Source organism: Ovis canadensis, chromosome 5 (assembly GCF_042477335.2).
Source record: "Ovis canadensis isolate MfBH-ARS-UI-01 breed Bighorn chromosome 5, ARS-UI_OviCan_v2, whole genome shotgun sequence".
Taxonomy (NCBI): Eukaryota; Metazoa; Chordata; class Mammalia; order Artiodactyla; family Bovidae; genus Ovis; species Ovis canadensis.
In genome coordinates, this window is record NC_091249.1 from 82,973,696 (window position 1) to 83,000,905 (window position 27,210).

The 27,210-nt window shown below is 40.4% G+C and overlaps 1 protein-coding gene across 4 annotated transcripts in view; it reads right to left on the reverse strand.

Moving 5' to 3' along the window:
• EBF1 (EBF transcription factor 1) overlaps positions 1–27,210 on the reverse strand; it is a 409,288-nt gene that overhangs the window by 94,757 nt on the left and 287,321 nt on the right. For 2 of the 4 annotated variants that reach the window (XM_069592512.1, XM_069592510.1), the window contains exon 9: positions 14,788–14,918. In XM_069592512.1, coding sequence (XP_069448613.1) covers positions 14,788–14,918 — 131 coding nt within the window. Of the gene's footprint in view, positions 1–14,787; positions 14,922–27,210 lie in introns of all 4 variants that reach the window. The other 2 variants (XM_069592511.1, XM_069592508.1) reach the window with 1 other exon arrangement.

The following is a 27,210-nucleotide window of genomic DNA, read 5'->3' on the forward strand; positions in this document are numbered from 1 at the left end:
AAACAGATAACATAGTTTAAAATTCCTGTTCTGGTTACCTCAAAGTCTGTTATTTTAATTATCTTTTTTTCTTGTTTTTTTTTTTGTTTTTTTTTTTTTTGCTCACTTCCGGTTTCATGCTGAATTTTGGAGAGTTGCAATGACTACAACAATCTTCTCTGGGTCATTGGGGTTACACTATATTCTTTTTAGATAGTTAAAAGATCACTCTAGAGTCAAATGGATTTGGGTTCAAGACCAGGTTTTGCAAATTACCAGCTGTGGGATCCTCTGAAAGTCACTCAGCCTCTCTGGATTCAGTGTCATTGTCTGGGAAAGGGGAGGGGCCAGCCATCTGACTAGTGCTGCTGTTGTTTAGTCACTTAGTCATGTCTCTTTTGTGGCCCCACGGACTGTAGCGCACCAGTTTCCCCTGTCCATGGATTTCCCAGGCAAGAATGCTGAAGTGCATTGCCATTTTCTTCTCCAGGGGATCTTCCCAACCTAGGGATCAAACCAGCATCCCCCGCAAGTCTCCTACATTTATTGTAGGGTTAATTGACTTAACGCCTATAATGATTTTAGGTGAAGGCCTCACATTATCCATCACTTAAAAAGTGTTAGTTTTATTACTACTTAATCCTCACCATAACCAACAGATTTACACTAAGGTATTTATGTGCATCCTTATTGCACAATAAATATACCTAAATATAAGCTACCTAATTATACCTGTATTAACAAAACCTAAACTGCAATCTATCTGGTACTGACACTGTGATGCAGCATTGAATATAACAGTTGCTAAAAAATAGCATTTGTCTGGTTGAATGGATGAATGACCAAAAGAAAGTAGAAGTAGTGTCATTCAACACTATTTGGTATAAATTAATGCCTCTAACATGTAAGGCTCTGTGCTAGACACTGCAGGGGACTAAGCTGAATTCAGCATAGATCCTGCCTTCAAGGCAGAGAGCAGCCTCTTACATCAGAATAGGAAGTGATAAGGAACATAAGATGGTACAGATAAGTACATTAGGAATTTAGAAGAAGAGAAAATATTTTATATCTAGAGTTGTGAGGGAAGATTTCATGGACAAAAAAAAAAAAAGTTTTTTGGATCTTAAAAGGCAGATGTATCTGGGCACAGAAAAGAGGGAAAGGCATCGTGGAAGGAGGAATGGGATAAACAAGAGCACAGAGGAGAGAAATTAATGCAGGCATAAAGAGCTGCGAACAACTCATTGTGATTGGAGCAGAAGTTAAGATGAATGGGGGGTTAGGATGCGGAGAAGAAAGGTCAAAGCGTTACACGGCTGTGCTTGAATTCCAAACGACGGCATCATGGCTTTAGGAAATAGGAAACCAGTAAGGCTGCATCAGGAGGAAGATCTCAGCTCAAATCATCAGGGAGCCATTCCGGCAGTAAGCACTGAGCACATGGATGAAATCAGCACAGTGCTATATAAATATCGGTTTCCTTCACTAAAGTCACAAGACCACAGCCAGTGTGAATTCTGTCCTTGATTCCTGCTAAAATTAGAAATGCATCACACTTTGGGTTTTTCCATTTTTAAGTTACATATGTGTACATTTTGAATGCACTATAAACAAATAACTGAAAATGTCAACCTAAACGTGTTTTTAACTATCTATAATTATCAACACAGATGATAGATTTAAAATGCCTTAGTCATTAAAAATAACCATACAGACTAGAGCATTTTAAAGAATAAGTTTAGCATGTTTGTAGCTATGTGACTATATTAAAAAGACCATTAGACTATTTTTACATTGTTTTTAAATATGCTGACTCATTTAGAAATCATTCTCTATAAGATAAGTTGAACATGAAAGGTATTCATCAGAGTCATACCCAAAGTTTGATATAAGTGATTCACACTGCTCTTTTTATTCTTAATGAAAGAAGTGTACAACTTGGCATTAAATATCTGCCTCCTAATAGATGATCAATAAGTATATGTGGAATATAGAGTTGGCAACTTATATATTTAGGAAAAAGTAAGGAACTAGGAATTATTTAAAGCCTGTACATTTAATAAACTTTGAATTAAACTTATACCTGTAAGCTTCAATATTTGTAAAATATATGACACAGCTGTTTACACTGTACCCTATTTATATTATAAATTTTTGAAAGAGATGATATTTGAGACAATGTCTTTCTCCACGTTCCTTAATTTTCTTTTTTATTTTAGTGGAATTGTATCTCATATAAATGTGTTATACATAATAGTCATTGGAATGGTGATGCCATCATGTATAAAACTTGGGATGGTTTGGTAAATATAAGGGAGTCTGGTGGTGCTAGTGGTAAAGAACCCGCCTGCCGCAGGAGATGCAAGAGACACAGGTTTAGTCACTGGGTTCAGAAGATCCCTTGGAGAAGGGCATGGCAACCCACTCCAGTATTCTTGCCTGGAGAATCCCATGGACAGAGGAGCCTGGTGAGCTACAGTCCACCAGGTCGCGAAGAGTCAGATGTGACTGAAGCAACTTAGCACATGCACACATGCTTAAAAAAAAAAAAAAAAAAAACAAAAAAAACAAAAAAAACCTAGGGAAATGTCATGGGAAACATTGGTAGAAAAGAAAATTGAATGGGGAGTGCAGTTGGAGTCTGGAGAACTGGGCTAAAACCCTGGTGGCGGCTGCTGCTGCTAAGTCACTTCAGTCATGACCAAAAGTAGCTAACCAGGGCAAGTCACTGCACCAGCAAGCTCCAGAACCTCTTTTGCCTCACTTTCAAAATAAAAGAGCTGCATCTAACAACTGGAAAGACTCCTCAAAGTCCTCAAAATTTTGTGACTCTGCATGTGGTTCAGTAAAAATCAAGGCCAGATATAAGGCCTCAGAAACTCATAGTGGGAATAAGTACAAGTTGTAGTCATTCATTCTTTGATGTCACAGAAGAGAAAATACCATTTATTTCTATTTACAACCCTCCCTCTGAGCTATGTGCACAAATGAGAATGGAAAGTACATATATACACTACCATATGTAAAACAGATAGCTAGCAGGAAGCTTCTGCGTAGCACAGGAAGCTCAGCTGGGTGCTCTGTGATGACTTAGAGAGGCGGAATGGGAGGATGGAGGTGGCAGGGAGGCTCAAGAGGGACCACGTGCATGTATACTTATAGCGGATTCACGTTGTTGTACAGCAGAAGCTAACACAACATTGCAAAGCAATTAAACTCCAGTTAAAATATAAATAATAATAACAATTTAAATTAAAAGAAAGCAGATATGGAAAGGAAGGAAGACAGAAAATAAAAACTGTATTTAAAATCTTATTTTCAAACTTCTGGATTCAAGCAGCAAAACTTCTTCTCAGCTCCACAAGCTGCCATTTACCTAACTACAATCTTCCAGAGGTCTCTCCTGTAGTGGCTTCTTTTGCCTTTTCCCTGTCTCTGGGAATGCAATTGAAGAAAACATCCATCTGGATTAAAAAGAAAATGCATGACCCTTGGATGAGGCTAATCAGTTCATACAGTGATGTAACTCTGACTTCTCCCATCTGAGATAAACGGTCCTGGCAATCTTTAAATATAGCTGTCCTACAAAATCACATGGCATCTAATGCCAAGTGTATATGGACTAAAACCAGTTGCAAAATATGAGTGAATTTCTGTTCAGAGCCTTGCAGCATTAAATAAGAATGGCTCCAAACACTGTTAGTCTAATCTGAATAATACTCTGCAAATATTTCAGATTTTCTTATATCTACTCCAGCCTAATCACTTCATGACTGGGTTGCATGACTTTACTTCATTAACATGAAACCCACATGGACTTCAGCCATTGTTAACACATATCTTCCTATAACGTGATTCCTGAGGGGAAAAAAGGGTTCTGTGGTCACAAGAAACACCTGGAGTAACAGGCAAATTGGGCTTTGGAATACGGAATGAAGCAGGGCAAAAGCTAATAGAGTTTTGCCAAGAGAATGCACTGGTCATAGCAAACATCCTCTTCCAACAACACAAGAGAAGACTCTACACATGGACATCGCCAGATGGCCAACACCAAAATCAGATTGATTATATTCTTTGCAGCCAAAGATGGAGAAACTCTATACAGTCAGAAAACAACAAGACCGGGAGCTGACTGTGGCTAAGACCATGAACTCCTTATTGCCAAATTCAGACTTATATTGAAGAAAATAGGGAAAACCACTAGACCACTCAGCTATGACCTAAATCAAACCCCTTATGATTATACAGTGGAAGTGAGAAATACATTTAAGGGACTAGATCTGATAGACAGAGTGCCTGATGAACTATGGACAGGGACTCATGACACTGTAGAGCAGACAGGGATCAAGACCATCCCCAAGAAAAAGAAATGCAAGAAAGAAAAATGGCTGTCTGAGGAGGCCTTACAAATAGCTGTGAAAAGAAGAGAAGCAAAAAGCAAAGGAAAAAAGAAAAGATATACCCATTTGAATGCAGAGTTCCAAAGAATAGCAAGGAGAGATAAGAAAGCCTTCCTCAGCGATCAGTGCAAAGAAATAGAGGAAAACAACAGAATGGGAAAGACTAGAGATCTCTTCAAGAAAATTAGAGATACCAAGGGAACATTTCATGCAAAGATGGGCTCAATAAAGGACAGAAATGGTATGGACCTAACAGAAGCAGAAGATATTAGGAAGAGATGGCAAGAATACACAGAAGAACTGTATAAAAAAGATCTTCATGACCCAGATAATCACAATGGTGTGATCTCTCATCTACAGCCAGACATCCTGGAATGTGAAGTCAAGTGGGCCTTAGAAAGCATCACTACGAACAAAGCTAGTGGAGGTGATGGAATTCCAGTTGAGCTATTTCAAATCCTGAAAGATGATGCTGTGAAAGTGCCACACTCAATATGCCAGCAAATTTGGAAAATTCAGCAGTGGCCACAGGACTGGAAAAGGTCAGTTTTCATTCCAATCCCAAAGAAAGGCAATGCCAAAGAATGCTCAAACTACCACACAATTGTACTCATCTCACATGCTAGTAAAATAATGCTCAAAATTCTCCAAGCCAGGCTTCAGCAACACATGAACCATGAACTTCCAGATGTTCAAGCTGGTTTTAGAAAAGGCAGAGCAATCAGAGATCAAATTGCCAACATCCGCTGGATCATCGGAAAAGCAAGAGAGTTCCAGAAAAACATCTATTTCTGCTTTATTGACTATGCCAAAGCCTTTGACTGTGTAGCTCACAATAAACTGTGAAAAATCCTGAAAGAGATGGGAAGACAAGACCACCTGACTTGCCTCTTGAGAAATCTGTATGCAGGTAAAGAAGCAGCAGTTAGAACTGGACATGGAACAACAGACTGGTTCCACATAGGAAAAGGAGTATGTCAAGGCTGTATGTTGTCACTCTGCTTATTTAACTTATATACAGAGTACATCATGAGAAACGCTGGGCTGGGTGAAGCACAAGCTGGAATCAAGATTGCTGGGAGAAATCTCAATAACCTCAGATATGCAGTTGACACCACCCGTATGGCAGAAAGTGAAGAAGAACTAAAGAGCTTCTTGAAAGTGAAAGAGGAGAGTGAAAAAGTTGGCTTAAAGCTCAACATTCAGAAAACTAAGATCATGGCATCCGGTCCCATCACCTCATGGCAAATAGATGGGGAAACAGTGGGAACAGTGGCTGACTTTATTTTGGGGGGCTCCAAAATCACTGCAGGTGGTGACTGCAGCCATGAAATTAAAGGACGCTTACTCCTTGGAAGGAAAGTTATGACCAACCTAGACAGCATATTAAAAAGCAGAGACATTACTTTGCCAACAAAGGTCCATCTACTCAAGGCTACGGTTTTTCCAGTGGTCATGTATGGATGTGAGAGTTGGACTATAAAGAAAGCTGAGCACCAAAGAATTGATGCTTTTGAACTGTGGTGTCGGAGAAGACTCTTGAGAGTCCCTTGGACTGCAAGGAGATCCGACCAGTCCATCCTAAAGGAGATCAGTCTTGAGTGTTCATTGGAAGGACTGATGCTGAATCTGAAACTCCAGTACTTTGGCCACCTGATGCAAAGAGCTGACTCATTGGAAAATACCCTGATGCTGGGCAAGATTGAGGGCAGGAGGAAAAGGAGATGACAGAGGGTGAGATGGTTGGATGGCATCACTGACTCAATGGACATGAGTTTGGGTAAACTCTGGGAGTTGGTAATAGACAGGGAGGCCTGGCGTCCTATGGTCCATGGGGTCACAGAGTCAGACACGACTGAGCAACTGAACTGAACTTGGTCACAAAGTTTGGGACATGCAGCATACTAAGTTTTAGATAGTCAAATGCATGTATGTACCTCAAAAGCTCTAAAACAAGACCAGCTGAGTTTATCTGACTCCACATTTCTCACATTTGGGCTTCCCTGATAGCTCAGTTGGTAAGGAATCCTCCTGCAATGCAGAAGACCCCAGTTTGATTCCTGGATTGGGAAGATCCACTAGAGAAGAGATTGGATAGTTCAGTTCAGTTCAGTTCAGTTGCTCAGTCGTGTCCGACTCTTTGCGACCCCATGAATCACAGCACGCCAGGCCTCCCTGTCCATCACCATCTCCTGGAGTTCACTCAGACTCATGTCCATCGAGTTCGTGATGCCATCCAGCCATCTCATCCTCTGCCGTCCCCTTCTTCTCCTGCCCCCAATCCCTCCCAGCATCAGAGTCTTTTCCAATGAGTCAGCTCTTCGCATAAGGTGGCCAAAGTACTGGAGCTTCAGCTTTAGCATCATTCCCTCCACAGAAATCCCAGGGTTGATCTCCTTCAGAATGGACTGGTTGGATCTCCTTGCAGTCCAAGGGACTCTTAAGAGATTGGATATCTACTCCAGTATTCTTGGGCCTCCCTTGTGGCTCAACTGGTAAAGAATCCGCCTGCAATGAGGAGACCTGGGTTCGATCCCTAGGTTGCAAAGATCCCCAGGAGAAGGGAAAGGCTATGCACTCCAGTATTCTGGCCGGGGGAATTTCTGGAGAATTCTAAGTCCATGGGGTCACAAAGGGTTGGACACAAATTTGCGACTGAACACCAAATAACTACCTTAAGCTGTATAAATTCTCTCAGATTTGTCAATGACTAAAAGGACCCTGAGAGCCTCAGAGTCCACCACAGAGACCACCTGGACAGACTAGAAACCTGATTGGTTATTGAAGTAGTCTACTTCTAACTACACTATTCTCTCTGCCTTCTAGAACCTTGCCTAGAATTTTAAAGCACAAATTTAACTCTGCATTGCATAAACTTAGAACTCTCTAAGTTGCTACATGAGAGCAAGCTGTCTTTCTAAATAAAATACCGGGTCCCACAAAGCCTAACATTAATCATCCACAGTACCTACTCTAGTGTTAGATATCAGGAGGCAAGCCAACCAGTACTTGTTGTTTAGAAGTTAGAAAGATATTAAAAATTGAACAATTAGCTCTGCTAACCAGTAGCAGGAGCCCCTCCCTCCTCCTAATCACAGGGTGATAGAAAAGCAAAACAAAATACATCTATATTCAAGAAAAAACTGAACCCATTTTAGCACATATCAACCCTGTTGGTTTTTCTGGTTTTATATGTAAAATACTACAAAGTTTTTTTTTAAGTCTTCCAGGGTAAAACATGTTAAGGAGTACCAAAGTATCAGTAAAATAATTTGCTTTGTAAAAAGAGAGAGAGGAGAAACGGCCAGAAGCAATAAGGAAGAGTAACAAAGATGGCAGTCCACATTCTCAAGAACACCCTGTCGTTCACCCCAAACTTGGGAGTTCGCAGAAGGCAGCCCTGAGTTAGGAGCAGGAGGCTGCCACCTTTCTTTCTTCCAACCCTCAGGGGGCAATCAGTGAGCTAAACTGAGCTACTCATTTGCAAAAGATTGGGCTGGTAGGGAATGGGCACAGATGAGGGTAAATTAAGCCAGCCCTATTTTCTCTGGCTCTTTTTTAAATTCTTTAGCTAAAAATAGTCTCCACATTATAGCATCAGCTGCTAATCTAAAATGTTATCTCCTTGTCCTGGCCCACCAGCCTGTTTCCTGAGTGCTTTGGGCTACAGAGTGAGGAAATGGAGGAGAGAGAAAAGTCCACTTAAAGTTAAAAGTACTAGATTTCAGAGGTGGTGTAATCTCAAAAGACAACGCGGCCAGGGACGAAGACTTGGGATAGATCGGGGTCCTAGAGAAGAGGCCCAGATAGGTTAATTGTCTTAAATATATAAGTAACTTAGTCACTTATATGGAATAAGAGGTTGTCTTCTGCCTCTAACACAAAGCACATACTCTTCTAAAGCTAAACTCTTCCTATGTGTCAATGGCTCCACTCACAAATCAATACAACTAGAAAACGAAAGGACTGCTCTACTTCTGATCCTCTACATGACAAGCCTAGCTTACCCTGGGAGGTGATACTGACTGTTAAGATACTGTCCAGTATAAGGCATCAATGGCAAGTCCACTCTGGTCTGATATGGTAAAAAAAAAAAAAAAAACAAACCCTAGGGTAAACATTTTGGCATAGGCTAAATCAAGAGAGTTGGACCATAAAGAAGGCTGGGTATCCTTAAAGAACTGATGCTTTTGAACTGTGGTGCTAGAGAAGACTCTTGACAGTCCCTTGGACATCAAGGAGATCAAAGCAGTCAATTCTGAAGGAAATCAACCCTGAATATTCATTGGAAGGACTGATGCTAAAGCTCCTATACTTTGGCAACTTGATGTGAAGAACCAACTCACTGGAAAATATCCTGATTCTGGGAAAATTGAGGGCAAGAGAAGGAGGCAACAGAGGATGAGATGGTTGAATGACATCACTGACTCAATGGACAGAGTCTGAGCAAACTCTGGGATATAGTGAAGGACAGGGAAGCCTGGTGTGCTGTAGCTCATGCGGTCGCAAACAGTCGGACACAACTTAGCGACTGAACAAACCGTGGACAGTTAAAGTGAGCTCAGGAGTTGGACTGCATGGATTCACATCCCATCTCCAGCACTTGATAATTGGACAGCTTATTTAACTTCCCCAACCAAGTTCAATTTCCCCATCAGTGAAATGAGAACATGCTGTACACGTGAGCTGGCACCATGTTCACAAAGAGCCTTAGCAAACACTTAGCATAGTACCCGGCAGGAACCAACTGCTCAATGAACGTTAGGGAATACTAGTCCTAGTCTACTTTCATAGATATCTTCTCTTAATACTCACAGTTATCAAGCTTTGATTCTACTCAGTGGAAGCCTGGAGACATGGCCCCCAGCTTTTTGTCCCTAAGGCACATACTTTAATACTGAGCAAAAAAGAGCCTCGGTTACTACTACTGCTGCCGTTACTACTCCTACTTCTGTACCGCTTGGATTACTGTGCATGTCTTTTTTCTCTTCTTTCTGTCCTTTGCTCTCAAAATTCCACCCACGTGCTCTCTCATTAACTTGGGCTTGTATTTCCTTCGTAGAAACATTCATTGTGGTTCAAATCCCATCTCTAGCACTATCTGTCTGTGTGATGGTGGGTAAGTTTCTGAACCTCTGTGACACTCAGTTTACTTATATGTATCTAACGTAAGGCTATAAAGTGAAGTTGCTCAGTCGTGTCTGACTCTTTGTGACCCCGTGGACTGTAGCCTACCAGGCTCCTCTATCCATGGGATTTTCCAGGCAATAGTCCTGGAGTGGATTGCCATTTCCTTCTCCATGGGATCTTCCCAACCCAGGTCTACTGCATTGTAGACAGACGCTTTACCGTCTGAGCCAGCAGGGAAAAAAGGATTGAATAAGATAATATTCATGAAGTGCTTATACATGAAAGCCCTCAGTATATGTGAGCCATTTTGCAATTTCTCATCAGTATACGGTAGACTAGGGGACTTGGAACAGCGCCAGATTCTCTCCCTGCTCTAACAAAAGGGAGAGCATTATATCTGTCAAATAGCCTGTATGAAAATCTACATTTGTAAATAGTTTAGCGCATTTATAAAAAGTTCACCTCTCCAAGACTCATTTTTTTAAATGTCAGGACCATCGTGATGATAACAGCCCAAATTAAAGTCCTCCATCCAGACACTCAACTGCTCATGCTGCAGGGGATTTATCTGCTAAAACCTGGCTTCCCAGGTGGCACAGTGGTAAAGAATCCACCTGCAATCCAGGAGGTACAAGAAATGCAGGTTTGATCCCTGAGTTGGGAAGATCCACTGGAGAAGGAAATGGCAATCCACTCCAGAATTCTTGTCTGGAGAATTCCATGGACAGAGAAGCCTGGTGATGCGAAGAGTTGGACATGACTGAGGACAGCACATCTGCTAAAAGATTTCAGGACACTACATAGTGTGGGCTTTCACCAGGAAAGAGTCATAGCTGATTTATGATAGAGCCACAAATAAGAGCAGCTTGGGAGAAGGAGGTGGGCAAAGAAAGTGAATGTACCCCCCACCCTCACCTCCCAACTGGACCCCCCCCCAGATCCATTTCAAGGGGCTTCTGGTATAAGCAAGGCAGGGATGGAGGAGGGAGGAGGAGGAGGACAAAGGTATTGCCTCAATGGATGTTCCTTTTCATGATGTGCATTGATTTTATTTATGCAAATAGATTCTTTAAAGCAATTCTGGGCTTCCCTTGTGGCTCAGCTGAAAAAGAATCCACCCGCAATGCAGGAGACCTGGGTTTGATCCTTGGGTTGGGAAGATCCCCTGGAGAAGGGAAAGGCTACCCACTCCAGTATTCTGGCCTAGAGACTTCAATGGAATGAAGTCCATGGGATCGCAAAGAGTCAGACACAACTGAGCATCTTTCACTTCCTTTCTTTTAAAGCAATTTAGATAAACCTAAGTCACTCACCTAGAGCCAGACATCCTGGAATGTGAAGTCAAGTGGGCCTTAGAAAGCATCACTACGAACAAAGCTAGTGGAGGTGATGGAATTCCAGTTGAGCTATTTCAAATCCTGAAAGATGATGCTGTGAAAGTGCCACACTCAATATGCCAGCAAATTTGGAAAACTCGGCAGTGGCCACAGGACTGGAAAAGGTCAGTTTTCATTCCAATCCCAAAGAAAGGCAATGCCAAAGAATGCTCAAACTACCACACAATTGCACTCATCTCACACGCTAGTAAAGTAATGCTCAAAATTCTCCAAGCCAGGTTTCAGCAATACATGAACCGTGAACTTCCAGATGTTCAAGCTGGTTTTAGAAAAGGCAGAGGAACTAGAGATCAAATTGTCAACATCCGCCGGATCATCAGAAAAGCAAAACAGTTCCAGAAAAACATCTATTTATGCTTTATTGACTATGCCAAAGCCATTGACTGTGTAGATCACAGTAAACTGTGGAAAATTCTGAAAGAGATGGGAGTACCAGACCACCTGACCTGCCTCTTGAGAAATCTGTATGCAGGTCAGGAAGCAACAGTTAGAACTGGACATGGAACAACAGACTGGTTCCACATAGGAAAAGGAGTACATCAAGGCTGTATATTGTCACCCCGCTTATTTAACTTCTATGCAGAGTACATCATGAGAAACGCTGGGCTGGAAGAAGCACAAGCTGGAATCAAGATTGCTGGGAGAAATATCGATAACCTCAGATATGCAGATGACACCACCCTTATGGCAGAAAGTGAAGAAGAACTAAAAAGCTTCTTGATGAAAGTGAAAGTGGAGAGTGAAAAAGTTGGCTTAAAGCTCAATATTCAAACCATGAAGATCATAGCATCTGGTCCCATCACTTCATGGGAAATAGATGGGGAAACAGTGGGAACAGTGGCTGACTTTATTTTGGGGGGCTCCAAAAATCACTGCAGATGGTGATTGCAGCCATGAAATTTAAAGACACTTACTCCTTGGAAGGAAAGTTATGACCAACCTAGATAGCATATTGAAAAGCAAAGACATTACTTTGCCAACAAAGGTCCATCTACTCAAGGCTACGGTTTTTCCAGTAGTCATGTATGGATGTGAGAGTTGGACTATGAAGAAAGCTGAGCACCAAAGAATTAATGCTTTTGAACTGTGGTGTTGGAGAAGACTCTTGAGAGTCCCTTGGACTGCAAGGAGATCCAACCAGTCCATTCTGAAGGAGATCAACCCTGGGATTTCTTTGGAGGGAATGATGCTAAGGCTGAAACTCCAGTACTTTGGCCACCTCATGTGAAGAGTTGACTCATTGGAAAAAGACTCTGATGCTGGGAGGGATTAGGGGCAGGAGGAGAAGGGGATGACAGAGGATGAGATGGCTGGATGGCATCACCGACCCGATGTGAGTTTGAGTGAATCCTGGGAGTTGGTGATGGACAGGGAGGCCTGGCGTGCTGCGATTCATGGGGTTGCAAAGAGCTGGACACGACTGAGCAACTGAACTGAACTGAAGTTAGAATTTAACCTCCCTTTTCTGTTCCCAAAAGAGGACAAGAAAGTAGGGGAACCAAGTGGAAACTGGGGCACCTGGACAAGGTGGAGGAACAAATGAATAATTTCCTGATGTGCACCACATCCAACATGGTATACCTGGCTTCAGACAGGCACAAGCTTATAAAGGAAGCATCACGCGAACCTCACTTACTCTCAGGGTCAAATATACTACTGATTTGAGCCCGCCACCTCTCAAGCTTCACTGTGGCTACTATGATCTGGATAAAAAAGTTCATGTTGTATTTACTCTTCCCTTCTCACAAGGTCCAGGACAAGCAACAGAATGAGAGATAGGAAGGGATGAAGACACAGCCTACGGGCCCTGGGAAAGTTTGTCTTTGTGAGCACCCCTGCCTCCAGCAGCAATGAAGACACCAACTTGCAAGCAACATACACCAAGTACATGGAGCTTCTAATTTTACAACCCAATGCTTCCAACAAAGAAGGGGTGCAGCGGCCAGGGGAGTGCAGTTCACCTCATGTGCGACATGTTCCAACTTGGACAATAATCAGTTTGGTGGACAGGGAAGTTCATCCCTGATTCAACTCAATGGGAGCCTTGATTCTCTGAGCAAGCGTTTGCTGCTTGTCACCCATGTGGGAAATACAAATGCAGTGGCAGCATGGGCTGGCAAGGGGCTTGCCAGAGTGGGTTCTTGGCAGTGAGATATGTACACAGAAGGCTTTCAAGAAGGGCAGGCTCTGCTTTGGAAAGATTAATGTACTCAGTCAGCACAGTCTTAACTTTCTGCTTATCTCTGGGGCCTATCTAAAGAAAAAACACAATACAAATATCTGGATGAGCTAAACAATGGTGTCATGGGAAAACAACCAGAAATGGAGACAGAAAACCTGAGTTACAGCTCCAGTACTGCTACTGAGTCCTCTGTATGGCTACATACCTATCACTAACACTCCCAGGGCTCTGGATGGCTGCTTTTGGGTTATATAGTTAAATATATATAATTATCATATTATATAAAATATAATTATATTTTTACATATTATACATGTATAATATATTATATATGTATAATATATATTATATATGTATAATATATATTATATATGTATAATATATATTATATATGTATAATATGTATGTATGTATGTGTGTATATATATACATATATGTTGCCGTTTAGTCACTAAATTGAGTCCAACTCTTTTATGACCCCATGGACTGTAACTTGCCAGGCTCCTCTGTCCATGGGATTTCCCAGGCAAGAATATACTGGAATGTGTTGCCATTTCCTCCTCCAGAGGATCTTGCTGACCAACTCAGGGATCAGACTCACATCTCTTGTAAATTTTCTCCATTGGTAGGCAGATTCTTTACCATATATATATATGCTTAGACTCTTTCTCTCACTATATATATAATCTAAGCCTCAGTATCCTTATCAAGAAAAGATACATACTAACAGTATTTACTTTGGGTGTAAAGGGAAGATTAAGATGACCTGTGTCAAGGGCTCAGCACAGTGCCTAGTGTATAGTAAGTCTCAACAAAGTTTCGTCATCCTTTGACCACTTGTAAAGTGTATAAGATATAAGTGAACTCAATGGTCTCTTGCAGCCCTCGCACTATTTTTATTCTAAACTTTGGAGAGATAAAAGAAAACAGGCTCTGGGCACGCTGGCTAAGAAATCAAGTTTCAGTATTTAGAAAGCAAAGGCAAGTTTGCCATGCCTTCTACAGAATGGTGATACTCATGTTTTATAATTTGAGATAACATTGATTACTGCCAGGCAAGTCAACTGGCAAATTAAAATAATGATCACAATGCTTGGAAAGTACTGCAAAATCAGAGCACAGTCATTTTCATATGATTGAAGATCCATATTGAGATGCTTGGGAGGTTATAAATTCCTAGGGCAGGAAAGAGGCCTGAGTTAGTCTAGGTTCTCCTGGAAAACCACTCACTCTTTGATGAAGAGTCATTGAGTAAGTCAAGAACCACCTATACCTAGATTATTACTGTCCCATGAATGGTGATCGTTAAAGACGGATGTATATTTGTAGACTCCATCTGCAAGTGTTCACAAATCACTACCTTGTTACAGGGCTTTGCCTATATATATATATTTGTGAATGTGTGCCTCCTTTCCAATTCCCAATACACAATAGGACCTCTACACCATGGCCTGCCCATGAGGACAATGACGAAACTCTCCTGGGGCTGTTGGACCAGTGGGTGGAAGGCATTCCAGCAGAAAGTGATGTCTCCTGGTAAACCCAACCCATCTTTCCTAGTTTCCAGAGTTCTGCAGACTAGAGCTGGCCCACCCAGACTGGCACCACAAAATTCTACACACTCTATTAGAAATTCAAGTGTAGACAGTATCTTCAACTAGACCAAGCTATTAGATATTAATGCTCAGACAACACCTACCTCACTCCAGACCAGCATGGTACCGAATATGACCTGTAACCCATCAAAGAAATTGTCCCCTATGATGATCACAGTCGCACCTCCTGTCGTCCATCCTTCACTCGGGCTGATGGCTTTGATACAGGGAGTAGCTGCTTTTCAACACACATGAAAAAGAGAAGGAGTCTGCTGTTAGAACCAAACTTTAATGATGGGAGACTTGAGAAAAAGAAAAAAATATCTTTTATCTTTTTACGAACGGAAAGTCCCTCAAGATCTCAGCCATTTCCTAGTCACGTTAGGACCTGAAACTTCATGGTGCAATTTCAGTTTTTAAAAGCATTTATTTTCTTTGTTTCTGTTAAGATACAGATATTTTTACCCAAATCTTTTTCAAACCTGAAATCTTATGAAATAAAACATAGAAGTAAAATTTTTTTATGAAATGCTTACGATTTTTTTTCATGGGTGACATTTTAGAATATACTAGAAACCTTATAGAATTGCTTAATAATTAAATATATCTCCCAAACAGAAAACTCATAGATTTTTAGATAAACATTCATGTCCAATGGGAAGGGAAGAAAGAGAGGAGACTGGAACAGAACACCATTCTTGTTCCATGCCTTCTGTCTGTACCACTAGTGGAGCAATATTCCTGAATAAAAACCATTACATCTTTTGCAATAAATGTCATGGATCCCATTTTATAGACGCAAAGTATGCAGGTCATTCAGGGTGAATTATGTAACCAAATGGCTGAGTCAGGGCTGAACCACAGAAAGTCCCATGACCTTTGCTTGGTTGTCATTCCCAGGCATAAAACCCAAGAACTGGCTTTTTCAAAACTTCCTATATCCTTTCTTTCCATTATAAATGGTCCTTGGAGATGGGAAATAATTTGCAAATACTGTGATTCCAGACTGGACGTGGTTTGCCCGATGAGCATGGCATGCTTTCAACAGAATTACTGGGCATAAAAGAAATCTCTCAGGGAGTACTTTCGTGCCACTGAGAATTGTTAGCTCCACAATGCCATGCTGCTATTTCATGATCACTTTTATGAGCAAGAACCAAGCAAAATGCTAAAGCAAAGGAGATACTGTGTCAGGAGAGAAAATGAGACCCTCTTCTTTAATAAAAAGTGTACTAAGTACTTTAGACTGACTTTCCAAGTATTGAAACCAATGAGAGCACCAGTTAATTTTAATAGGAAAAAAACTGGCAAAAAATTTCTGGACTTTGTCAAACTTGGCAAAATGTCATGCTTCAACTTTTGCAAGAAGAAAAGAAAATATGAAGCCCAGCCCTAAGGGACCATGGCTCACGTGCCACCATACAAACAAGTAGAATGGGTTTGATTTTGAGTCAAATTAATCTTATAAAAATTGCACAGAGAAATTTGGAAATATCCAAACTAAATATTTCATGTTGGCTGAACTCATAGCAGTGCATTTACAACTAACACTGGGCAATCCAGATGCCTTTTCTCTCCTCCACTTTCTCCCAAAAACAAAATAATTAATCAAGGAAATGTAAATGATTCATGGCTTGAAAATTCTTGTTCAATTTTTAACACTCATAAAGGTTGTGGATCAATGTTCCACAGACATAGGACGTTTTCATAAAATTTTCCCTTAAAAGTAACCATGTTCAAATGCATGATTGAGTACTCCCAAACCAATGGTAGAACATGATGCATGATCCCAAGCAATTTATAAGAGAAATAAACTACATTTAGCAACTATATAAAATTCTTAAAATATAAACAGTTTGGACACATTCTAGTCAATGTCTCAAAATCTTAATTCTTAACTCCTAACTCAGTATTTAGTTGCTAGAGTGGGATAGAAAAGGTATTACTATATACTTAGATACTTCTGAGAAGAATAGAACATTGGTTTTACTAAACTGGTCCTGAAAGAGTCTCTCTGATGGCAAAGTGTGGAATCCAATGGTATCATTAAATGCTGACTCTGTGATTGCCCTCATTAACCAAAAAATAATCTTGGTGCTTATTACCTGTATTAGTTTAAGGATTTCTTCTGAGTTTTAACATTTTATTTGATTTGATTCACATAAGCATGTTCTTTTAGTTAAGTATGGGAGCCTCCAGGCTTTCTCATCATTGCACAAAAGGTGGCATCTGGGCATGTTAGTGTATCTTTGAGAGTCTCTCTTACAGGCAAAGAAATTATAATAGCATATGGCCAAGAACTGCAGATTTTAGACTTGCACCAGCTTTCTTTTTTCCATTTGCTATTGTAGGATAAAGAAGGCATGTAACTACACATATGTATATATTTATGTATAGATATAAGTACATATACGTATATATCTATGTGATGTAAGTACATATATGTATAGATGGTGTGCATATACATTCCAACATTTCCTAAGGAATCTACCAATGTTTTCAACCATTCAGAAACAAAGTTATAGGCCAACTAGTTGGAGCTAAATGAGCATCAAGTTAGTAGAGAAAAACTGGTGAAGAAACAATATACGATACCATCTTCTTAGTTTTTTGGGAGGGGAAAAAAAGGCTTGGAGGAAGTACTAAAGGAAAAAAGAGGCATCCGTGGGTCCATCCTACCCTTGTGTTCAATACAATCCACTATCCCTGTTGAGGGACTAGGTGCTAATCTCAGAACAAGTTAGTCAGGCATCTCTTTATAAGCTGAGACCTCAAAGTTTTCCAGGTATATATGTCTCCTGTACACCTATGTCATAGCTGTCTTAAGAGGAGTTGTTTGGGAAGCTGCCCTACTGGGAAGATTGGAAAATCTGTAAAAGGAATCCTGGGCTGACCCACTGAGAGAGAGGGCTAAGGAAGGGATGTTACTGGCATTTAGTAACCTGAAGTCAAGAATGCTAAGTATTCAGTAAGACATAAGACAGTTCCCCAAACAAAAAACCCTAAAAATGTCAACAAAGCAAGGTAGAAGACACTGACTAGCTAAATGGATCAGGCTCAAGAGCAGCTGTTTAGAACTCACAGATACACACCAGCCAAGTCAAGAAACACGAGTGAACACAGCAGCCCAGGGTCTCAGAGCAAGCATGACATGGCTGGCTGCTGACACCAAATTGGGAAGGCTCCAGCCATTGGTATCCCCACACAGATGCAGTCCCTGGGTGAGCAGGTCTTCTGATTTTTCAAAAGGAACCAGGAGCCCAGATTTTTATGTGAAATTTCCCAGTCTTCAAATGCTGGCAACTAATTCATTTTTTTAGTGTGTAGGCCAAACAAAATGTTTATGGATTTAAATTTAACTCATAGGTTGCCATCTGACATTTTTACCCTAGTCACAAACTTGCCAGACTAAAAGCAGCCCAAGAAATACTTTCAATTGTGCCTAAAACTACAGGTACCCAAATGTTCACTGCAGTATTAACTGTGAAAAGCTTAAGTCTAAGTGTCCCCTGAATAAGGGAGTGATTAAATAAATCATGATATATCCATATATAGGATATGTCAAGGGTCATTAGAACAGATGAAAAATTTTCTATAAACTGACATGGAAAGATATCAAAATACGTACATGAAAAAAAAAACACAAAAAACAATTTGTAGCTTAATAAATAGTGTGATTCTATTAATCATAAAATGATATATATATGCTTATAGGCATGAGCATGTGTAGTTATGTGTGAACAGGTGTGATAGACAAAAGTCTGGAAGGATGTCTAACTATCCCCAGTGGGTCTATATGAAAAAGGAAGGTGACTAGAGAAGAGAGACTCTATTAAATTTTACTCTATAGATAACTGTATGGTTTGAATTTTTCAATGAGCAGCTTCTAAGGTAGTATGTTTTAATTTTTAAAAAAGTAATAGAATGGCTGCGATCTAAAAGTCTACAGGCAATAAATGCTGGAGAGGGTGTGGAGAAAAGGGAACCCTCTTACACTGTTGGTGGGAATGCAAACTAGTACAGCCACTATGGAGAACAGTGTGGAGATTCCTTAAAAAACTGGAAATAGAACTGCCGTACGACCCAGCAATACCACTGCTGGGCATACACACCGAGGGAACCAGAACTGAAAGAGACACGTGTACCCCAATGTTCATCGCAGCACTGTTTATAATAGCCAGGACATGGAAGCAACCTAGACGTCCATCAGCAGATGAATGGATAAGAAAGCTGTGGTACATATACGCAATGGAGTATTACTCAGCCATTAAAAAGAATACATTTGAATCAGTTCTAATGAGGTGGATGAAACTGGAGCTGATTATACAGAGTGAAGTAAGCCAGAAAGAAAAACACCAATACAGTATACTAACACATATATATGGAATTTAGAAAGATGGTAATGATAACCCTGTATGCGAGACAGCAGAAAAGACACAGATGTATAGAACAGTCTTTTGGACTTTGTGGGAGAGGGAGAGGGTGGGATGATTTGGGAGAATGGCATTGAAACATATATAATATCATATAAGAAACAAATCGCCAGTGTAGGTTTGAGAGAGATGGTATGGGTAGGGAGGTAGGAGGAGGGTTCAGAATTGGGAACACATGTACACTTGTGGCAGATTCATGTTGATGTATGGCAAAACCAATACAGTATTGTAAAGTAAAATAAAGTAAAAAGTAATAATAAATAAATAATAAAAAAGAAAATTAAATTTAAATAAAAGAAAAAAAAGTAACAGCAGAGCATTTAATTCTGTGAAAGATAAAAGCTGTAGGCTTTAGAATAAACTGACACTAATTTTTTTAAAGCCCAGATGTACTGACTACCAGACCCTGAGCCTTCGCCCGCCCCTTCTTCTCTTTGAGAAAGCTCAGAGGACATCTGCAGCAGCCATGGACCTGTTTTTCTTTCACTCAGGATATCCAGAGAGATCCAGAAGAACGACAGTTCATAATAATCACAGTGGATGCATTCAGAGAAATCTGAAGGTGAAAAGTCTCATGAAAGAGTTCAACTCAACCCAGGAGTACAAGAATCAACACAATTCTATCTCGAAGGAAATATTCTGGAATAGAGGAGAGGGGTGGATTTGAATACAAAACCACGTTTACTGACCAAATCTTGATTTAATTAATAAGACTCTTCCTTCCTCACCAATAAATTTTTCACACTCTGGGTATCCACAAGGACACTAAGCCAATTCCTGCTTCTAAATCTCATTAAAAATATAAGTCTGGGTTGGTTTTTTTTTTCCCCCAAACCTCTCCTCCCACCCCCAACAGCCACCCAAGTAAAGGAGATTTTCCTTCCTTCAAACTATGACAATAACATGATTACACTACCACAGTTTAGCATAATGGCTCTGAAATGCTCGTGGCACACTGCAGAGTTAAAGTGGAAATTATTAGGTAGCTCTTCTTTGTTATAATAATGATCACTCCACAAATAAAAGCTCTTCTCCCAAAGGTACTGCAAGGCACAAAATGCTAATTCTGAAGATTATGTGTGTGCTTTTATTAAATATTACTATGCCCTGCCTGTTTGAGGGCTTCTCTGCTCTGATTGTTTTATGAGTACCATGTTAATGTCATTCCCATCTTACTAGCAGCAGGCACACATTTTAGCGTTTGTATGAGAGTTGATCAAAGGCCACGTGCTGGGGGAATTGCTGAGAAAACACGGACAAGCGATAAAAATCTAACAGATTAATTGGTTTAAATTTCATTTCAGGGTGTTGAACTTTGGCTCGGGACTCTAATACTACACCGTGAGTCAGGGCCTAATTACCAGATTTCCAATTTGTTTCTGAACAATGGTTGTGGTGAGAAGGAAAAGAGAAGGAAGAATGAGAAGGAAAAAAAAAATGAAAAAAAGAAATCATTCAGGCTCCAGTACATATTTAACAACTAATGTTCTGTGTGCAGACAATTGCACCAGGGGACATTCGTGCTCACCTGCTCTACTTGCAGAGTATTTATATTTCCTTTCAATAGCCACAGAAGGCAGAAGAAATCATGGATGGCCTCAGCAGTTTCAAATTTTCTGACTTACAGAATCAGTATTATAAGATTCTAATGCCTGCTCACCCACACTAGAAGTATCAGGCTCTTTATTAGCAGGTAAATTTATAAGCTGGATCACCCCTCAGCCTCCAGTAGAAATGATCTATTTCACTGATAGAAAGTCGGGGCCAGGAAAACCATGTTTACCTCAGGGTTTATGGGTGGCCTTGGGAATAAGGGTTAATTGAGCTCAGAGGTGCCTGCCCATTGAGGTGAATTAGTGGTGTGTGCAGCTATCAACAGGGGCCTGGGGCTGCTCTTATTTTTGCCTCTGAAATCTCTTTGTACCGTGATCAATACCTCTCTTGTTTGGGGTAGCCGAACAGATGACCTGGGCGCAGCATTTACCATCGCTTCTCCCTAAAATGAGGCTTTGCAACAGTTGATGTCTCATTATAATGAAGTCTCATTAGAGATGCGCTGTTTGGTTCTTTTCTCCATCCCTGTATTTAAATACCACTGGCAAACAACACTTAGTTGGTAAGAAGTACAAATCCAGAAAAGTTCTAAACTCATTTAAATCTCAAAATAAAATTCCATTGAAGGTTATTTTCCATTTCCTTTGTGTATGGTATATTCAAAAATGGAAGCCCTCTTTTTCCAGCATTCTGTTCTGTTATCTAGAATTCTCTACTACTGATGAACATTTCTACAGAGCAGATACCGATGCTTACAACGCAGGTGAAGATGCTGGCACCAACCCTTAATGGCCTCTGAGTAAAGATAGAAAGATGCAATTATGTTAAGTTGATTTTAACATTCAGGGTATTATAGCATCTGAAAATGGGCCAGAGCTCCAGCTGTTCAAATTCCACATTTACCACTAAGTGTGACCTTGAAGTAGTCACTTACCCTGTCTATTCTCATCCATTCTAAGCAGCAGTGGTACCACCTCACAGACTCCTGGGAAAATGCAGCAAGTGCCTGCTTGGGTTTTGCTGTTTTACTACGTTCCAGGCACATGGGATTCTAGTTACTAATATATTAGTTACTGTCATCATCAGTTCCCCACTAACCAGTTTATTTTCTAGAATACATCATAGTCTCACCATCACAGATCATATAATGTATTATAAAACTTTCCTAGGAACTTTCAATCCAGTGACTTGCTAACATAGCTAAGTTTACTGAGGAGGTGGATTTGGCATCAGTACTTACAAACTAGGATGTTTATTCCTAAGGTTCTCATTTGCCTGGAATGAAGATTAATGGCAATCTTTTCAGAAATGAGGAATTAACTTTAATGTTATTATCCCAAATTCTTGAGACTTGGCAGAAAATGTTGCGAAACCCATGAGCTCAGCTCCTTTCTGCGGGACACTTGTGACCTCATAAAATCTCAAGCCTTTTTCTCCCTTATATCTACTTGATTTTGGTGAGGTTATGCTTGGGCACAAGACAGTTCCAGAGATGGGGACACAAGGTACTCCCACTTGGACTCAGTGAACAGATTATCTGCCCTTCCTGTTTAATCGGACTATTGTTTTGCTGGATTTTCCTTTTAAGTGAAATGATGACTTTCCTGACGGCTCACAGCTCAGCAGCAGCAGCACCTGCATTCTTTGATCTGGACAACCGGTAGCTGCTAGCCAGGGAGGAAGGCAAATGGAGGGTTTGACCCGAATGGGAAGCCTGGCCCTGTGAATTTTCACCATGTACAGGAAGCGAATCTATTCTAAGTTCACCCCCTCTCCAAGTGGAAGCCTTAGACACCAGTAGCAGTTATAATGCCTGACCTGAACCCTAGCACCAGGGGGTACAAACTTCACTTTCATAACCTCACCACAGACTCCTAGTTAATAAGCAGATATACACATTTGACGTTCTCTCACTCAAGATGGACCATTCTTTGTAACACTTATTAACTTGAGTAACCAAATTTATTTCTGCCTTTTATTTTCTTTAGCAATTGCTTTATGCACTTCAGCATATTATTGTTAGGGTTTTTATTTGGTTTTGTTTTGTTATTGGTCTGCATTTACTGCCCCATCCACTAGCATACCTAGATATTACTTGGCAAACAATCATATACTATATATACAAAAAAGCCTCCCTCCTTCTGTGTCCCCCACCTTCTACCGTGTGTACTTGTGTGTGACTGTCATTTTGAAGAGAAATGTAACCTATGGTATAGATATTTCTCAACACCAGATGCAATTAAATCTATTAAATATTAAATGAGGAGATCAAGTACTTCAAGTGTTTTTCATTCTTTTTTCCAAAGTGACTTCTTTCAGCAAGAAAGCCCTTTCCTTTGACAACATTAATGGCTCTCCCAGAAAACAAGTAAAGATTCATAGTCACTAGATGGACACGCAGATCCAGTACCTATCTGTATCAACGCACAGTTAACCTAGAGGGGTCATCTAGGGGTATTTAAACTTAGTGGAAGAACTAAGTTCCAAACTATGCCATATGCTGACTACAAAGCAAGCCCAAATTATATCCATTTCCTGTTTGTTTTGCAGATTTCTTTTTCTATTCTGACTTTTAAAAATTGCTCAAAAATCAGTGGGCACAGATCTGAACAAGGGAAGGACAGAAATCCTGGTGGAACAATTGCAGTCCGAACATTCTAAGACAAGCACGTTTGGATTTCTGAGTTTGTCTATTTGTGATCCAGACCTCTGTGCAAGTTCACTACACAGGGTTATTTAACAACTGAGCAGTGAAAAATCTTGACATTTTGATGTACCTGTAACTTCTAAATTGCACTTGAAAGATTTGCTGAAGGCTTTTTAATGACACACAACATAGCATTGTTTCATAATATGCAAAAATTGTTTGTTAAAAACACTTCGGAAGCTCAGAATTTCATAACTCAAACAGGTAAGAATATACTGCTTCCCACCTCAAGTTTGATCTGCCAAATTCAAAATTAAAATGTACAAAATATTAATCCTAGAGGAGCTCATAGTAAATAATGACATCAGTTTTTCTTTTTTGTTGTTGTTGTTCGATGATTGTCAGCAACCCCTTTGCAACAGACAAAAATAATCATGGAGGGTGAGAGAACCCTCAAAATAAATAATTCATGGATCCAATTGTGATATTTGTTGCAACAATAGTAAATTCACTTGCCTCTGATTAAACAGTAAGTAAATAACTCTTTTCTTCCTGACAAGGAGAACTTCCATGCACAAAATTATTTTTAGCCCAATTCTCCTTACTATCCTACTATACGAAGTTCTAGATGTGAAAGTCATGGAAGAAAGGAAAATGAAAATAACTTTCCAAAAATGGACACCCAATATTGTGAAAAGAGGAAACAATTTTCAGGATAAAAAAAAAAATGTCGCTGCTTCTTCATGGAATCCTCAAGTCTTTATTTGCAAGCAATCTCTCTGGGTCTGGAAAATCATAAAGTCAAATATGAGCAAGTCTAGTGGAAAATCTGTGACGCTAATCTTGGCTAGAGCCGTATTTTTAACAGGCCTTGAATGTGTGTGCCGGATTACCCAGATGGTCATACAGGAATCAGCCTGATAGGATTAAACCTTTATACTGAACTCTGCTCCATCTGTTCTCCAAGGTTTGCCTTTCCTTATCTAAATATGAATTTTTAGCCTCCTTGTGTCTGGGAGTCAGACTAAATTCAGCATTCAAAGCGGAGATGTGTGCAGATAATTTAACATTTCACTAGTTAATCTCAGTTGATATCAGCTTGGTCTTTTTCTAGCAAACATTTTTGTAAAGAATTTTCCTAAGAAGGAATTTAAAAGTATGGAGAATCCACGTTCTTTGTTAGAAGGCTTTTCTCCTCCCATTGAACTCTAGGACTCACTCCATTCACTGTTCTAATAGGGGTTTACACTGACGTTTGCACAGAAAGACAGAAAAGGAAGACCTGTGTCCTCTCTCTAGATCTGACTATAAGAAGAGATGACATATAATTCCGACTGGATGAATGATCCAAGGAGACTATATTCGTGTATATTTTGTTCTTTTTCTCCCTTTCAAGTATTAGTTGGTGTTCGATAAAATTATCTGCAACAGCTGTCTCTATCGTGTTCATTAGGTTTTCTAGGTTTTTATGGAGGCTTTCTCGGGGTGGAGGTTATAACTCAGCTTCATCTTCAGTGAAACAGGTTGATGTTTGTTTTGCCCTCCTGCGCCTCTATCCCTCGAAGCAGTTAAAGCAGTGAAGTTAAACTCATTTCTCAGCTGGAAAAGTTGGTTCTGGGCAAGTTGCAAGACAGAGACCAGTAAGTTGCCAAAGGGCCAGAGCCTGGTGGATGGTTTGGGGGTTTCCAACCCTGTAACAAAGGACAGGGGAGGCCTATGACTGCTGGGCTCAGTGAAGCAAACTAAGATACAAACGAATAAATAAGTGGCATGAAAGAAGGATCTTCTGGACTTCTGCTTTGTGTCTGGTCTATGGCCACGTGGTCATTGGATGTGTTGGGTTTACACCTGTGATGGAACACAAGAGCCAGCAGCCTGTGGAACCCCAGGCCTAAGAAGAGAGGATCCCTATAGCAGTCTAGTGGGGTTTCAGGGGTTGCCCACAGTCCCCTTGGTAATCCTAGTTTCTGGCTCTGCGCCATCACGAATGGCAGCAGCAAGCATCTCATCAAAAATTTAGGCTTTTCCACACATACGTCTAGTTATTATATTTACACAGTACGCTTAACTGAACAGTCAGGGAGCAGAGAGCAGCAAAACTCCCCATTCAAGCTTAAGTAGACTTACACTTATTGACAAAACATCTTGTAGAACATGTGTGTGGGGTTCCTTAAACTGACAAGAATTCTAGTCAGGTGATAAGGGGTGATCCCAATAGGTGATCCTAACTGATGAAATCCACCAAAAGTAATCGCTTACAAAATAAACACACACACACACACGCACGCGCACACACATACAGTCCCACTGTTTATTCTCTATATTTTATCCTAAACAAGGACACTGCACCAGATGTTTGATTCTGTTATTTAAATCTGTTTTGCCCCATATGGTAGCCACTGGTCATAGCGGCTACTGAAATTTAATTTTTAATTAACGAAAATTAAATTAAAATTATTTTCTCTGTCATACCAGCCACATTGGCCAACAGCTCCATGTGACTAGTGATTATCACAGAGGACAGTACAGAAATAGAACCACCATCACAGGAAGTTCTATGGGACTATGCTAATGTATAGTTCAAGTATAAATAATGAGCCAGTCATTGACAGGGAATAATCAGAGATAATCATTTATGGGGTGTCCTCCATATGCCACGAATTGTGCTAGGAACAATTAATCTCTAATCCTTCCAACAGTGATCACAAAAGCAAATGTTCACAGGGCCAGGCAGGAAAGGAAATAAATAAAATGGGGTAGGGGCAACACAATGGGAGAGGTGGGGAGTGTGGGAAACTATAGAGTATCTCCCCCTTACCCAAAAGGGACACAACTTCTCAGTTTAACTTAATCATCGCCATCAGAGAATGTGGCAATACTACCTGCACGACCACCCCTTCTGAATATTAAGAGAATGGGCACATCCAGATTTTCATGTAAAACATCTCCATTTCTAATGGTAAAGCAACATATACATAGTTTCTTAAAGCACCATGCAAACCAAATCTAAATATGACTTCAAGCTGGATTCAACCATGATCTGATCTGTCAGTATGCAATATCTATGAATCCTTGGAGGGCCAATCATCTTTTAGTCATTAATCTCTGAAACTGCATGTCTAACACTGCCACCGACTCATCAAACAATAAACACCAGCCACAACCACTGTCAGTTCTGTCTCTGTTTGTTCAAGCTCTCTCCCAGAACAACACAGAAGTCCCCAACCATCCCCGCTCTGCTGTGCAAAAGATTTTCTATAAGCAGTTTGGGAGACAAGCTCTGTGTTCCTGAAGGATTTCTACCATCATCACGCAAGATAGCATAGATAGTGACTTTTTAAGGAAACCATGTTTTGAATGTAAGCAGCATCTCAAAATCAACCTTGTCCAACCTTTAGCACCGCACAACTCTTGCTTTGTGCTTTTCAGAGGAGTACTGCTTACCTTTCTCTCCATGACCAAGGCTACTACTGCTAACATATTTCAGTGAACTTTTATTATTGGGAACCTTATCATTTTGAGCCAGTTTCCTCTCCTCCCTGACACATTCAGTGATGCTGCACTCCAGTGTTTGTTATAACACAGATGTTTCCGTGGTGATGATCCATGACATCACAAGCACTGGGATGTGTATCATTAAACTTATCCAGACAGAGGAGCAAAGGAGAGTGGGAACTCCACTTCCATTTGAACTCCACGTTGGACTGACCCAGCTTCCTCAAAAATTACTCCTTGGGGTCTGGGTTGTTCTATCTGGGCTGCAAAGAGCAAATACTCACTCTTGCTTGCTTGTGATTCATTTCTACTATCATATTATTAATTAGGTGCTAAGTCCTGTCTACATACCAAATCCCAAATGAACCTTCCTCTGACATCCACTTTCAAAATGATAC